Source organism: Uloborus diversus, chromosome 10 (assembly GCF_026930045.1).
Source record: "Uloborus diversus isolate 005 chromosome 10, Udiv.v.3.1, whole genome shotgun sequence".
Taxonomy (NCBI): Eukaryota; Metazoa; Arthropoda; class Arachnida; order Araneae; family Uloboridae; genus Uloborus; species Uloborus diversus.
This window is the reverse complement of record NC_072740.1, coordinates 15,953,548-15,969,502: the sequence shown is the minus strand read 5'-3', so window position 1 is coordinate 15,969,502 and position 15,955 is coordinate 15,953,548. Positions and strand designations below refer to the sequence as shown.

The window sequence follows — 15,955 nt, the reverse complement described above, 5'->3', positions numbered from 1 at the left end:
CTTGCAACGTCAACAAAGGTAACCCAAAGTTGCGTATTTAAAATTTCAGTTTCGGAGATTTTTCGGGAAGAACGCGGACCCTTCCTTAGCTACGGTCTTAAAAAATAGCTTTTGATTTCAATTTTGAAAGAATTTTAGGTAAGAACTGCAACATTATTTTCACCTAAAATCTCGAAAAAGTTCCTAAAATTGCGATATTTGACTTCAATTTCAAAAATTTCTGTATGCACCTTGAATATATTTGACTCTTTTGTCCTTGCAACCGAACACAACTAAAGATTATCTAAAAATATTTTTCATACGCCAATTGCGATAATTTTCTTGGAGCAATCCTCCTCCCCTGAACCCCCGACACCTCTCTCCACGTTTCCTCTTCCTCCGTCCCTTCTCTGATGTCACCGAAGAAAGAATATAAAATGCGTTTCTACGACTAGTAAATTTTGGTATTTATTACATTCTTCAAAGATATAAATTGTACCTAAGGAGTTTCTTACTATTAAAAATTTCCTTTTTATAAGATCATTCTTCTGTCCCCCCCTCACCCCTCCCTTTTTTAAATTCGAACTTCACATAGTAGTTTAAAGAAAGATTTATATGGACGTTAAAGATTAGTCAAAATATGCAAATTACTCTTGAGGGGCTTCACATTAGGTCTTCACACACAGGCGGCCGACACCCTACGATCGGCCCTGGGGATTCGAAACCCAGGAATCTGTCTGATCGAGACCCACGTGATAACAGGCCAGACAACTCCCCTCCCCCCCGCTTCGTTACGCCACCAGTAGTCGATCTTTGAACTTGGCGCGAAACTTTGAGAGCAGTGCAGTCTACCAGTTAAACAATAGTGCTTCTTGGTCTGGTTGAAATAGATGAAATAGGAAATATTAACTTCGGCTGCACATTTTTGAATACAATACTGTTGGATTTATCTCATCCTTTCCACGTACCGGAATGTAGAGGCAATTAAAAAAAATATATATAATATAAGTGTCTGCTGAGTGAATTCGAGTCAGCGAATTCCGCTTCCGAACAAACTGCATGTGAAGAAAAAAGCTGGGCGTCTCATGGAATAAATTTTAAAGTTCGGAGGTAAGTACTTTTCTCAGATAAACAAATTTACATTTTATGCAGTTAAGATTACTTACGTTTTCCTCCATTACACGAACAATTGTCAGTTTCCTTTCTGATATCTTTGTCTGTAATTTGTAATTTTAGTATACTGCTTTAATATTTGAAACGGTTAACTTGCAACTTTTTATTTCTTTATTTTTTCAACTTTGTACACGCATTTATTCGAAATGGATTTTCCAAGCTGACAATATACATATGTCAAAATTTTCTGCAAATATACTTGTTGCTATCAGAAGCAACGTAACTTGGTGTTGATATTCAGTTAATATGTAAACAAGTTTATTGAAACAGGCTTTTAACTGAACTAATCTTATATTTTCCGTTTCGATTAAATTGTTTCATACGCTAGCATGTGTTATTTTGATCAAAAAACATTCCTTGATGGGCTTCCGTAGTTCTGAGATAGAAGATTAGATTTGAACGCCGGAGGTCGTGGGCCCGATACTCAAACATTTCCCCCCAACTACGCCCCTGCAATGTTATTCAAACAAGCTGGTTCTGTGCGTAAATTAAAAAAATATATACGGTTTTTTTTCACTGTTGTCTTTAAGTTTTATGACATTTATGCACACATTGTGGTTAAGTTAACGGTATTCATAATTTCTGGGCTTGCGAAAGATTAGTTTTTGAGCAGTGGATACACAACGTGTTTTTGCCAAATGCTCTGTGCTTGTTTGTTTATGCTTAAAAAGGGCAAAATATCTTGAACTACATATTTTTTGAACTCCTTGGGTTTTCTGTTAATAAGCTTTCAGGAACTCTGAAACTGTAACAAATTGAATTAAGGGGCTGTCTATAAAGTATTATGCAAACTTTTGAACAAATTCCCCCCCCCCCCCTCCTCCTTGTTACATGTAACGCTGTTCAACATGAGCATATTGTTATGAACAACGCGTGATGTCACACTTCTTGTTATCCCCTCCCTTCCCCCTGTCACAAAACTGTCACATTGATTTCCTAAAAGAGCATACTCAGCAAAATGTTGATCTAAATTTAACATATATGAGGTTTTAAGTATTAAAGAAAGTTGCTAAAATGGTCATTCTATGAAAAGTTTTTTGAAAAAGGTTACTTTGTCATCAATTAATGCTTTTTAAAATAATTTTTCAAAAGCCTAAAATGATGAACTATTAAAGCCTCCCCCCCCCCCCCCACACACAAGAATCATTAGCAGCAGAAAAAGCTGAAAATGGAAAAGTAATTCCAAAAAAAAAAAAAAAGGCTGTTTAGATATTGAATACATTTTTTGGATGTACAACATACAGTATTCATGATGTTGTATTGTACATTCTTTAATTAACGTTTTTCAAGTTGAATTCCTGTGTAATTTTTCGAGAGTGCCCACCGAAGGGGGGGGGGGGGGGTTCGGAATCATAGTCTCATAGTAATGATAGCTTTTCAACGGCTATAGTTATAAATAACTGTGCCCTTGAAATTTTAAGGGAGATGGAGATGTTTTGGGTTTTTTTTTTTTTTTTTTTTTTGAAGTTTTCATAATTGAAGGGGGTAGGGCACCGTCTACTTTGGGGGATGGCACCCAAGCATTCACGTCTTTTGAAAAGCATAAATTTGCTCAGCTACGTTAACATTAATAATATGGTATTATGTACTTTAATTTGATGTTATGTCTTTGAAACATATTGCAGTCATGTTTCCCGTTTTCTTAAGTAAAAATGTTTATTTATTTTTTAAAATTTCATTTAATTCTTATTCAAATACAATAGTAATATTATTTTTTGTTTTGATGTAATTGTAAAATGAAAGTTCATTTATTTATTTGAATACTTCTTAAGACTTAATGTTTCAGTACAATATACGAGTAGTTAAAATGCGATTAGTTAAAAAACAATTTCCAATGAAAAATAAAACTGTGTTTATTTATCACTTTGTTTTAACATGATTGTAAAATAAAATCGTGTTTAGTTATTTGAATACTTTGTAATACTTATAAATGTTTTTATGTCAAATATAATGAATTAAGCTCAGTGTATTTTTTAATGTATGATTATCGGTTCCTTTTTATGTTTTCAAATGAAAAAGTAGAACTTGTAATGCTACAAAAATAACAGAAGTCAATAATAAATAAACCAAATAGTTTTATTTAACCAAAATATTAATCGAAGTGCTCACTTCCCAATATCATTGTGGATCGACAAACGATGACGTCATTTGCTAGTTGGATGGCCTTCCTATCTCGAAGGCCTCGGTCTGATGCAGCCTCTTAACCCCTTGATAGCTGGGGTATATAATGCTACATTCTGATTTTATCATATATGGCTAAAGGATGTCTCATAATTGTAACTTACTCATCATGTAGTTTTAGTTATAATATGCGACAGTTAACATTTTTTTTTTCTTATTCTGTTCAAATAATGTATTTCTTAAATAACTTTTGAAAATCAAAATAGCTATCTGGTCCCAAATTTTGGTCTCACACAGTGGTAGCTCGTGGGAGGGGCCAGAGGGGGCTTGGTCCCCCTCACTTTTTTTAGAAGACAATAAGTTGAAACTTTTTATTTATTTTTCCCTTTTTTTTGTGCATACGTGATTGAAAAAAAAAACAAATCAAAACAGATTGTACCATATTTTTCTGCATATAATCGATAGATTATCTGCTAAAAAGTATAAAATTAATGACGTGCGGATTATCTGTGCATGTGTGTTTGTGTCCCCCCCCCCCTCAACACCAATGTATTGAACCTGAATATTTACAACAGGATTCGCAGAGACCTTTACCCTACCTGTATGCTCTTAATTTTACTTAGCTTGAATGTTCTTAAGTGATTCAGGATATGAAAAATAAACAACATACAGTAAAGGAAGAAGCCTTCATTTGCACTAGATTTTACTGTTTGCTCCTTTCTTGAATTTTTTTCTTCAAGTAATTAGCGTACTATAGCGAAAATTTAGAGACGCAATCATTTTTTAGATTATTTTGGTATTTGTTTTGAATATACCGTAAAGGTTATAATTTCTTCACGATTTTAATTTAGTTGCTAAAATAAATTTTATTTTATTAATTTAACAAAAAATAATCAAAAAAGTTTTAATATTAAAAAAATATTTTTTTACATTTTTTTTTCAAAAACCAGGGGGGGGGGGGACAAGTGTACAGATGATGTGGCCACCTCACTTTTTTAGCACTAGCCACCACTGGTCTCAGAATATCAAAAAATGAATTAAGTATTGTTCATAGTAATCAAATATCCTATTTTTTAGGGCACATACAAGTGTCCCAGTCTCCTGATAGAAGAGAACCTGGAGCTCAAGGCAGAATCGACTATGAAGACGTATTTGAGAGATTAAAGAAATTGGGTCACAATGACTATATAGGATTAGAATATTATCCTCAAAGTGAGTTGAGATATATCTATTGATTTTTCACATTCAGCTGTTTTTTCTGTGCATATTTAATTTTTTCTCTACCTGTTTTCTTCTATAGTATACAGGGTAGCTACAGACCTGGGAAATTCAGGGAATATGGGAAAGAATCAGGGGGGAAATTAAATTAGAGCTGCCTTAAAGCAGTGGAACTCATGCATTTTTGACCCATTTCTGTGAAATATCACCTAGAACTTGATGAATCATTAAATTCTAGTATCTGTCAAATTCTGGTATCTGCCAATCAAAGTCTGTGTAAGGGGGGATAGAAAGAAAGAAGCTAGGTCAGTTATACTTCAGCAGTAAAAAGTTTAGACTGTCTTTAATGATGTAGAAATAGAGGGGTGGATTGCTTTTTTTTTTTTTTTTTTTTTTTTGAAAAATACGAAGCTGGAGTCTTGGAAAAGAAAAATTCAGGCAGTTTTTGGTGAACTTAGGAGAGACCTAACACCATGTTTTGTTAACAGATAGTGATTTTGTGCCCTCTGTGCCACCTGATTTATAGGATTTATGCCAAAGGATCAGAATCACATTTGTTACTGTTGATTGTGATGTCACAGTGTGTGGAGCAAAAACTAGACTTGTGTCCTGCTGCATCATGAAAAGTTCACATATTGAGCTGTTGTGAAACCAAACTATTCTTTTTTTCTCCAGTAAAGTCAACGTTGTTGCTCTTTTTGAATAATGTTTGTCTTAATATGCCTTCTAAATCCTGGAAGGAACTGTGACCTATATTGTCCAACCAGGTTTAGTATAGACAAGAATTCGTAAGTGTCCAGTAATGACTAAACCAAACAAGTCACTTCATTAAGTAGAGCAGGTCTCTGCAGCTGGTTTGATGAAATTTGAATTGGTGTTGTGATTATAATAGTTCTAGAAAAAATAAAATGGCCGAAACTAAAAGTCCATTTTCACCTACATTCCACATGTTCACGTTTCCATCGAATGGGTAACACTTTTTCCATAAGTAGCCGCCCTATAGCTAGGGCTAAGGCAGAAATACATGAAATGCACTGCCAGCTCAGTCATTACAGCAGAGGACTGCAGTTTTGTGCTTATTAGCACTCATCACCGTTTTGTGCTTATTAGCACTCATCAGCCCGGCATAGTTAGTGACTGAGCTGGAGGTGGAAAACCTGTTAAGGAAGCCAAGAGTGCTAAACAAACTGGTAGCTAATATAGATATTCTTTATTAGTTTTTATATTAGCTAGAAGTTTGTTTGGTACTCTTGGCTTACTTAAGAGGTTTTCCACCTCCAGCTCAGTCACTTCCTGTGCCGGGCTGATGAGTGCTAATAAGCACAAAACTGCAGTCCTCTGCTGTAATGACTGAGCTGGCAGTGTATTTCATGTGGGTAACACTTGTTGCCAGTCCTAATATGGTAGTAAGTATGTATACATATAAGGGATTATGACACCCCCCCCCCCCCCAAATAGTAATTTCTGGCTGTGTGATTGGTTTGGAAGGAGTTTTGCAAATTACTAACATTTTCATGAAAGATATTTTGCTTCATGAAGATTGCACTTTCATGTCCCGTAAAATAAGATATAATAGAGTTAGCTTGTCATTGTATTAATTCATATGATTTTATTCCGACTTACGTTTTTTTTCCTTCTAGATTCTGTTGAGGAAAGCCTTAATTGGCTTAAGAAATTTGGGTCACTTTAATGAGACAAGCATTTGAAAACACAAGCATTTTTGCCTTCATTCTCGCTGATCTTTAACTGCAATTTATAATTTTCATATTGTTTAAATGCTAGAATGTTATGTAAGGCATTTATATTTTGTACTATTTTTTTCAATTACATTTGAAAGATAATTCATACTTCAATTTTATATTTTTTCCTCATGGACAATGTATGCAAACAAATTTTGAAAGTGACCCTGATACAATTTTTTCCTCTTTATTTCTTGTTGTTTACAACTGTAATTGTATAATTCATGTTGCCAAACATATACCTGGTGATAATGTGTTGAATAACCTAGTCATGTATTTTCTGAAATTCTGTACAATCCCTGTGTAGCAGCCTCTGCAACAATATACATATAGTGGCTCCCAAAAGTGTTTGTACACCTATGACTAAATGAAATAGACCATCCATCCAGAGCTGGATTTGGAAGTGTGGAGGCCCTGGGGCTTTGAAGGTGTAGTAGTCCCTTATCAGTGTTCGAAAAGATCATCATATTTTCTAAAATATCCAACTTTATTTGTTTTTAAATCATAGGTACAAATTACAAATTAAATGAATAAATATATATATATATTGCCACTGAAATGCTCGATCAATTAAAAAATTGATAGTAAATGGATACTTGCAATCAGGGCTTTCTGATATATCGATAATATTATTTTTGTGCTTGCATTCTTTGTAGAAATACAAAAAAAAAAAAAAAAAAAATTCTGGGAGAAAAAATGTAAAATTTGGTGACCCAAGGAAGATAGGATATTTTGTAAAAAATTTATTTTGGGGGTCCCTTTGTTGTAGAGGCCCGGGGGCAGTAGCCCAGCCTGCCCTCCCTTAAATCCGGCCCTGCCCCTATCCATTGGTTAGAATTAATATTTTGGAATAGGTATTTAATTGTAAGATCTATGATCAATTTTTAACAAAACTACATGAAAAGTTTTAATAAAATATTAAAACTTAATTTTTTAAAAATCAAAAAGTGCTGGAAATTTTATCCCACAAAAGTCTTTGTACACTTTAAAAAATTTCTATAGTATTGAATAATTAAGTTATTATTTGGTAGAATATCATTCAACATCCACAACAGCTTTTGAAAGTCTGCAAATAGATTTCAATGTTTTTTCTTACTTTTTTTGTGTGATTTCTGAGAAACTGTTAACCACACTTCGAGTAATACTGTTTCTAGCTCTCTTCATTTCAAAGCAGTATTTTCATAATCTAGCCTCCAGACATCTCTAAATATGTTACATTAAGTTCAAATCTGTAGATTGAGGGGATATTTTCCAAACTTTAGGTCAATTTTCGAGCCACTTAAACAAAACGTTGAAAACTGTGTGCTTATCCTTATCTTGATAAAAAAAAAAGTTTCCGATAATCAAATTTTTGGATGAGAGTCTAAAATTTTTAAAATATTTCACTGAACAGAATAATTTATTATTTCATCAAAAAATTCCAAACTACAAAGTCCTTATGGTGATATGCACCCTCACACAAGAACATATTCAGTCTTGATTAACTGATCCAACTAAGTTCACAAGATTAATTTCCTCATTTTTTCTTCTGTTTGCAATTATACAGAAATAAACCAAAAATGTTGAATTTATTTTCATCTGTAAGTAAGACGTTATTCCAAAACATTTTGAGCTTATTTGTCAATGATTTTGAGACAAAAAGCGTAAGCTTTCTGTTTTTCACGTGAACAAGAAAGTTTCTGCAGGAAGAGGTCCCATTTAATCCAACTAACCACAAAACTTGGTGAACAATTTTAGGTGAAAATTAAATGTAAAATGTTTCATTAAATTCTGCAGAAATTTACAGCACACAAATGTGTAATTTTTCACAATTTTTTTAACTAAATCTCTGACCACACATCATTAACTTTGCCTAACTAATTTAGAAATTTCAAACTAATTTACCACTAATGAGAGGGGAAAAAATCAAATTTCGAATGGTGTTTGTTGTTTTTTACAAATGGCATCCATTTTAAAGTAATAAACAAAATATTAGGGAATAAATAAAACATGAAGGCCAAAAGACTTTTAAGGGTCATTACAACGCAAAAATAATAATTAAAAAGAACAACACATGATAACTTTAATCATGAATTTATTCGAAAATATTTAAGTGTACGATGACTTTTACGGCATGTTATTTCCCTGTCTCTTCATTATTTGACCCATTTGAAAAAGAAGATTCGTCAATATTTTCAAAAAAAGTACTGGGTTTTATTTAGAATGACATAGCAATGCTGAGAAAAAATATTAGACTTTATATTCGAATTCAGTTTTGCATTATTTTGGGTTTACTAAAAAATTTCAAAGTGTATGAACACTTATGGCAGCCACTGTATGTGTAGGTAATCCTCTGAAAAAGTTACTTAGCATTCCAAACTTTTTGCAAGGGGTGAAGTTTGTCTTTTTTTTTTAGTAAGACAAGATACGTATTATTGTTAGACTGAGAAAATTCAAAAAACATCATTTATTTAGCAATACTGAGGCTTTAATTTTTTTATTTGACAAAAAGTCATGCACTTTTCATTAAATTTATCATTTAAAATAAAAGTAAACATTCTAGAAATTTTAGAGTTACACAGAACAGTAGGTTGGTATTTGGTTTGGCCAAATATTTTAATATTTGGCAACGAAATAGTAAACAAATTCAAAAACTTGAACAATTGGTGAACAATTACATGTATTATTTTTCAGTAAGCTAAAGTTGTAGTGAAAATTAATTGTATCTTGGAGCAGTTGGTGTTATCACATCCAGCTGATAATTTAAATTTTGTTGAAAATTTTTTATGCAATATTAAGTGTTCATAAATGTGTTGAGAACTTTAAAAACAATACAGCTAAAAAGAAAAAGATATCAACATTTCACAAATTATTAAAAAGGTGATCACTAATATATGAAATAAGCACTTGGATGTTAAATTTTACAGTATTTTAATTTTTGAAGTTGTACATCATATGAAATAATATATTAAATCATTGTTAAAAAGTTGTGATGCTAGAACATTGAAGGTTCTACAAGATAACATGTTTACATAATTATCAATTGTCATATCAGTATCAGGAATGAAACTAATTCTCAATTTATGTAGACTTTGTGATAACAAGCCAAATTGGCCATTCATTATATTCTCAATGTAGATAAATTTAGAACATTAAATGGAAGTCCTGTTACCTCTCACAAAACTAGAAAAACATTTTCTATTTTAAACGGATATAGATTAAAAATGCATTTTATCATATTTAAATTTAGTATTTGGCATTTTCTTTTATAATAAATACAGCTATTCAGGAAGCATAGAAATTTCTACTAACTTTTATTTTATTGGAGTTATGATGACTGCTACTAAATTAGAAAGTAAAAAGAAACATTAAATTGGGATAATGAAAGCATTGAAAATAAAAGTTTTTCTTTTTTGCTGTCTTAGCAGTCTATTAAGCACTGAAACTCTGAGTAGGGATAGTGGATGATATTGACATTGTAGCACTTATTTTAAGCCTCCATATAGGTATTTTTAAAATTTTGTTAAATGCTTTGTTATTTAGGAGGTTTTCTAGTAATAAAAGAAGTGTAAAAGGCTTTTTTTCTGGTTGCTGTAAGCCTCAGTAAATCTGTAATTCTTACCTACGTAAAAATTTTGTATGATTTTTTGGAGTCCAAAAAATATTTTTAAAATGTCCTTAGTAGCAAAATAGTTACGTTAAAACTCTAAATATTTCATGTGTATCACTAATTATTGTTGCCAATTGTTTTTTAGTTATAATGGTAGCTGAATTAGCTACATTTCACTTTAAATTTGCTTTTTAGAAACATATGTCCAAAGCATTGATCAAATGGTTGCAAATTAATTTTTAACAAAGTGCTAATTTAGATATTCTTATGAAAAAGTAATGTTTTTCTAGAAGAATTGCATCCTGTGAGTCGCGGAAAGTTATGAGCAGAAGTCGGGTAAATGTCATGGATTTCAAAATTTGAAATGTGATACCCTGTACTTAACTGAATTATGATTGCTTCTGAGTTGATTATTTTGTTAGCATGTAATGACCTAAATCCATAATGAATGACCTACATTGAGAACAAACACATTACTTTTGTCTCTCATGTTTTTCTTTAATATGTATTGTTGACTGAATAAGCAATTTTTCTGCAAAATAAATCCCGAATTATCCAGCATACTGTAAAAGTCCTGTTATGCTGGTCAACCCTACTTATTTTCGGCATAGTGGCTGATGCTATGCTGTATAATGGCAAGCAGTAAATGTCTATCTTAAAAATAGTTAAAATCATTTGGTGTTTTTCATTATTGGAGTGCTTCTGGAAAGAACTTGGCAACAATGATGCAGGGTTTTTTCTACCTAATAAGCTTTTTTTTTTTTTTTTCTTTTTTCCAAATTTAATATTCTTCCCTGTTTAATAATAAATTTGATTTGACTTCTTCATATTCCACCAGGTGCACATATGAAAATTGCCCTCTGTTTAGGTGTGTGTGCAATATTTTATCAAGTTTGTTTTATATACAGTTCTAATGTATATTCTTCATAATGGGGAATTGCTTGTTACATTTAAAATGTTAAATTTTATGATATGGGAAAACTTAAACCTAAAACAAGTGAGCTGTCGAATTTTAATTTTCAATCTGATCCGTCCCAAAGTGAAAATTGTGAATAATAGCTAAACTAGGTTGTTTTTTTCATAAATTTTTCTATAATTTTGAGCTTGTGTAAGTTTCTTTTTGTGTATGATGCATTTGACCATAAAAAAAAAAACCTTCCACAGTCTGATGATGGAGTTGCTTGATGTCAAAGTACTTTTAACTTGATATAATGTTTGTACTTAGCTTTTAATTTTGATCCATCATTTTTCTCATTTTATATTCAAAGAACATATACTTCTGGTATATTTTAATTTTATCTTGGAGTTCTAGTTTTAGAAAAATTACTTTTATATGATAATGTCAATATATTACTAACATTTCTTATACTTTTTCAAGAATAGTTCTTTAAAAAAGGAAATTATATACTTAAAAAATTGTGATATTTTTTAGTTGATTTATTGTTATACAGAGATGTTGGTGAAAGAAAAAGTGATTTGTGCTAATTGGCATTTGCTAAATATTTTTACAAAACTGTGTACCAGGCTTTTTTAAATAAATTTATTGTCCATTGAGTATTTTTCGATTTACTAGCATTTGTCTACTTTTTTTTTAATATTTCCAATGTTTAAAATGTTCATAGATTTTTTAAAGCTTAATGTACTATTAAATTATGTTTTGCTTGGAAAGACTGCAAGTAGTAAAAGAGAAACCCAAAATAAAACGGGCCAGCAGGAAGAAATTGTTGTACGTTCATTTGATGTACGTTCATTTGATATGATAATTTCCTTCTGTATTGGCAAATTCGTTTTAATTAATTAATTTATTTTTGGGTGGGGGGGGGGGGGGGTCCAAGACTGCAAAAATTTTAAAGGAGGAATGCTAAATCACAAGTATAAATCAGTTATTAATTAAAGCTACAAAATCTTGTTCATTACCCAATCAATTTATTATTTTTGATGAAAGGCCCTAAAAAGGCATGTTTGATATAGTTTGCTGTCTTAGCCAATGAAGAGAATATTGATTAGATACTAGAAAGTCAATGTTGATATTCAGGAAAGTAGGCTTGTTTAGTTCTGAACGGAACTTCTTGGTTTGGGAGTTTCCTTTTCCTTTGGGGTGTTTTAGGTTTCTTTAGTGCAAAGTGTTTGTAATAATCACACCTGCGTGTCAAGAGACATTTCGTACAAATGATATTCCCTTTTCATTGAGGAATAGGGTTGTTTTTAGGAAAGGCAGAAAAGAACACTGCCATTATCAGTGCTATGTCTACTATGGACATTAAAGTTGAATATCCAGCTAATAATATTGAAAATCATTAGGTGTTCATGTTTAATATAAACTTTCGGTTTTTCAATCTTAATTCTCCTGAGGGAAAGTGGTTGAACCAACACATGAATTATCTTTAAAGTTGTAGGGGACTTTAATGTCCATGCAGTAGACAATTCTAAGGACGTTGAGATTTTATCAGATTGGATTCTCAATCATAATTTAAGGCAGTGAGAAGCATAGGGATGTAAGTGGACATTTTCATGTGAAACACGTTTAAAGATAAGGTCCTAAGTAAAAATCATGCTGACAGATGGAGAGGTTCACCTATCACTTGTACTTCCAAATTTTTAGTTTTGACATTTGCATCCCTTTGCTTCTCACTTATGCTTCTCATATGTTCCTGCTTAATACCTCGACCCCTGCCATGTGGCCGATTTTCAGAATCCAAACCTTCTGGACCTTAATTGAAGAAACTTTTGAAGTCGATTCTGATCCCTGTGAAAGTCAGGTTTACAGTGAGTATGCAGGGTTTGTACGGGTCATGGAAAAAAGATTAACAAATTTCAGACCTGGAAAAGTCATGGAAAATGTTTCGGTTAGTAAAAAAGTAACCAGCTAAAAGAGCATTAGAAATCTTGAATGATATAGCAGTATTGCATATAAAAGTTATTAATACTAAAAATTGAACAATCCCAAATACAGATCTGAGTTTTGGAATCCTATTGCATCCACATCGTAACATTTGTTCACCTCTTTTTATTTATTTATTATTTATTTATTTATTTTGTAATGTGAATTTACTGCTGGGGTATCACTAGTTTTGAAGTCACCATTATTTTCAGCACTTCTTATATATTCTGCGGTGATTTTGTCACGCCCACTCAAAAAGTGGAATTCAATTGCATCAGTTTTCATTTCAACCACTCGTAAAAAAGAATCATTTTTAATTTATCAGAGTTTATCTTAATTTGTTAAAGGCTTTAGTAAATAAAGACTAAGTCAGGCGATAGAACATAGAAATAAAGGAATTCTAATATTCTGAAACTGGTTACATACCGATTGCAAAACTGATTCATGTGGCCATCAGCTGAAATATCTGGTTTAGAAAAATGAATTTACTGAAAAACTTCACTTTAATGAACAAAAATACTATCAAGTAACATGTACGCTTATATGCTCTGTTGATACCAACGGTCAATATTTTTATGAAGTAAATTTACTATTAGAAACTTAGTCATGACTCATTCAACCTTTGTCCCATTCATTACAATTCGGCCATATTTATTAAATATTTATTACACAATTATCAGAATGTGAAAACTACATTTTTACTTGACTTAAATTAATATGATAATGGCAAATAATAGTTTTTTTTTTAGTTTCTGCATTGTGCACAGATATTTATTCAATCACAAGTAAGTGCTTCGTTTGCTGATGCCTATTTCTTAAAATGGACAAGTTAGACATTAAATAGTACTGTTCTCTTTGTGTAAAAAGGTCATGAAAATTTTTCTGAAGTCGGGATTTTTTTTATCCGCATTGAATATGGGTGATAGCAGTAGAAGTAAAATTATTGGGTTTAATCGCAAATTTACCAACTATGGAGCGTGACAATTTAATTAATTTTAACACTATTATGACAAAAGTAATGAAGAATAACAACAGAACGGTTAAAATCAGTGATGGAATCGTGCCCATATGCAAAATTTTTTTTTTTTTTGGGGGGGGGGGACCTCTTATTTTCCGCATGGTTTAGCTGGATATTTTCCCCATAGAAACTGATTTCAGTACAGATTAGAGTTATTAAAGTTTGACATTTTAAATTAATTATTCCTTAATCTCTGGAGAAGAAATGTTTTTATATTTTTGCAAACAAAAAAGTACTAAAAGCAAGGAAATTTTTATTTCTGGGGGGGGGGGGGTGCTTGAGCCCCCTCTTACCCCCCCCCCCCTATATGGGCGCCCTTGATCGTGCCTGCTGTTTTTTGCTTGGGCAGAAAAGAAAGTGCTTTTGTATTGCCAAAAAGACTATGGGTAGAAATGCCTGGCTAAATTTAGAAGGTGCCAATCAAAAACCATAAGTGTCCAGTTTCAACAAAAAGCTGTTGATTCAAGTATTACAGGGTGGTTCCTATAGCACTGTATTGTTAGTTTCAGTTGAAAAAAATCATATCATTTAAATTCTGTTTTAAAAACCTTCAGAGATCTAAATCAAACAAGAACATATCCATAAGCTTGTTTTATCAAAAAACAAGTCCATTCGCAGAGGTGCCCACGTGGGGAGGGGGCGGGGTCATGGCGCAGACTGCGTCATTGAAATTTTTAGAGGAGGTGGATTGAGGGGTATTTTTCACTTCGGGGGGGGGACCTCTGACATTCGGCCAATAGGAGGTCCTCATTTTGGTCACGCGACATGGAGCTGATATACACTCAAACTTTTGCTACTTGCTGTTGAGGTTTTGGTAGACATCTGGGAATGTTTTTAAGTTCTTAATTCGTTCAAAAACAAGCATGTCCATTGTGATTTTAATCCAAAAAAACTTCATTTAGATCCAATCAAATCAAGACATCTCCTATTTTAAACATTTAATTGCAGGTTTATTGGTCTTCCTAGACTCCTTCATTTGACCGCTTACTCTTAAGAATATTGATGAGACAATCAATCTATAAAAATATATAAATTCGTTTTCCGTTATTTAGAAACACGTTTTTCATAAATTTCCAAAGCTCGTATAGAATGAATGTAATTAGTACCTCCTTAATTATAAGAGAAATGCAGCGAAATTAAAAAGGGGGGTGCAACAAACTAAAGAGGAACGTCTACAACAGAACTTTCGAAGTAGCGGGAAACAACAAATATTTTTAGTCCTACAACATTTAAAAATCGACGTACCTATTGTCTGGACTCGATTCTCCCTCTTGATTACTGTATTGTTGCGGAGTTCAATTCTCTAGATATTAGCGTTGTAAGCGACACTAACAATCCCTTTACCATAAAAAAATTTCAAGATGCGGTCCACCGTAATCGGGAGACTTCTCTCCTTGAACATAAAACATTTCTGCAAAAGCCCTCACGAAATGTATTTTATGGGTTTACCTAAACTTTTAAACATATTGAACAACTTGTGGTGAAACGGAGAAGTGCCCGGTGCGTTTCTACGAGCATACTTTATCACAAGTTTTGAAATAGGTCAAGTGCATAATAACGTCAATTCCTATACGAACTAATTTCGTTAACTTATCTCCTTTCGAAATCGATTGCTGGTAACTTACTGCTCAGAATAAATTTGGTTCGTGAAACATTAGATCAGCAATGTACAAATGCATGTTGCCGCTTTATAACAAAACGTTCTAACCCATACCAAATAACCTTTACAAAACATAAGTCACTTTCGCATTGGGTCCATTTTCCAGGAAGAATTGAGAAGAGCAAAAATGCTGATCGATGGAACGAAATGTCTGCTAAACTCTGAAACATGGGCTCACGGACTTTCTCACGCTCCTCCAGCACTTAACCATTTTGTCCAGTAAGTAATATATACAGTCAATTCTCGATAACTCGAATCTAAAGGGAAAAACGGAAAATTTCGACTTATCTGAAGTTCAACTTACCGCTAGTTTCAGTTTTCGACAACTTAATATTAAAAACCATCATATATTTTAATTAATATGTACATATAACAGAAAAAATTACAGAACTTAAAAGTTTTTAAGCACAATATGCAGTTTCTTCGTGAAGAGCTCTGAAGAAGTTGTGTCTGGTCGTAAACTTCTCCGCTCATCCAGCACTGGCGTGGAAATTTTCTATGTTCAGTAATGTAGCAAAATGCGTTACTTTCTCACGCAGCAAACATCTACTTATAGAAATAGCATGATCTTGAATTT

At 32.4% G+C, this 15,955-nt stretch overlaps 1 protein-coding gene across 1 annotated transcript in view; it reads left to right on the top strand.

The window, feature by feature from the left end:
- Positions 1–7,201, top strand: part of LOC129231484 (putative hydroxypyruvate isomerase) — a 75,779-nt gene extending 68,578 nt beyond the window's left edge. Inside the window, exons 7-8 of the mRNA XM_054865813.1 lie at positions 4,351–4,485; positions 6,132–7,201. Coding sequence (XP_054721788.1) covers positions 4,351–4,485; positions 6,132–6,181 — 185 coding nt within the window. The 3' untranslated portion in view covers positions 6,182–7,201. The remainder of the gene's footprint in view (positions 1–4,350; positions 4,486–6,131) is intronic.
- The last annotated feature ends 8,754 nt before the right edge of the window (positions 7,202–15,955 follow it).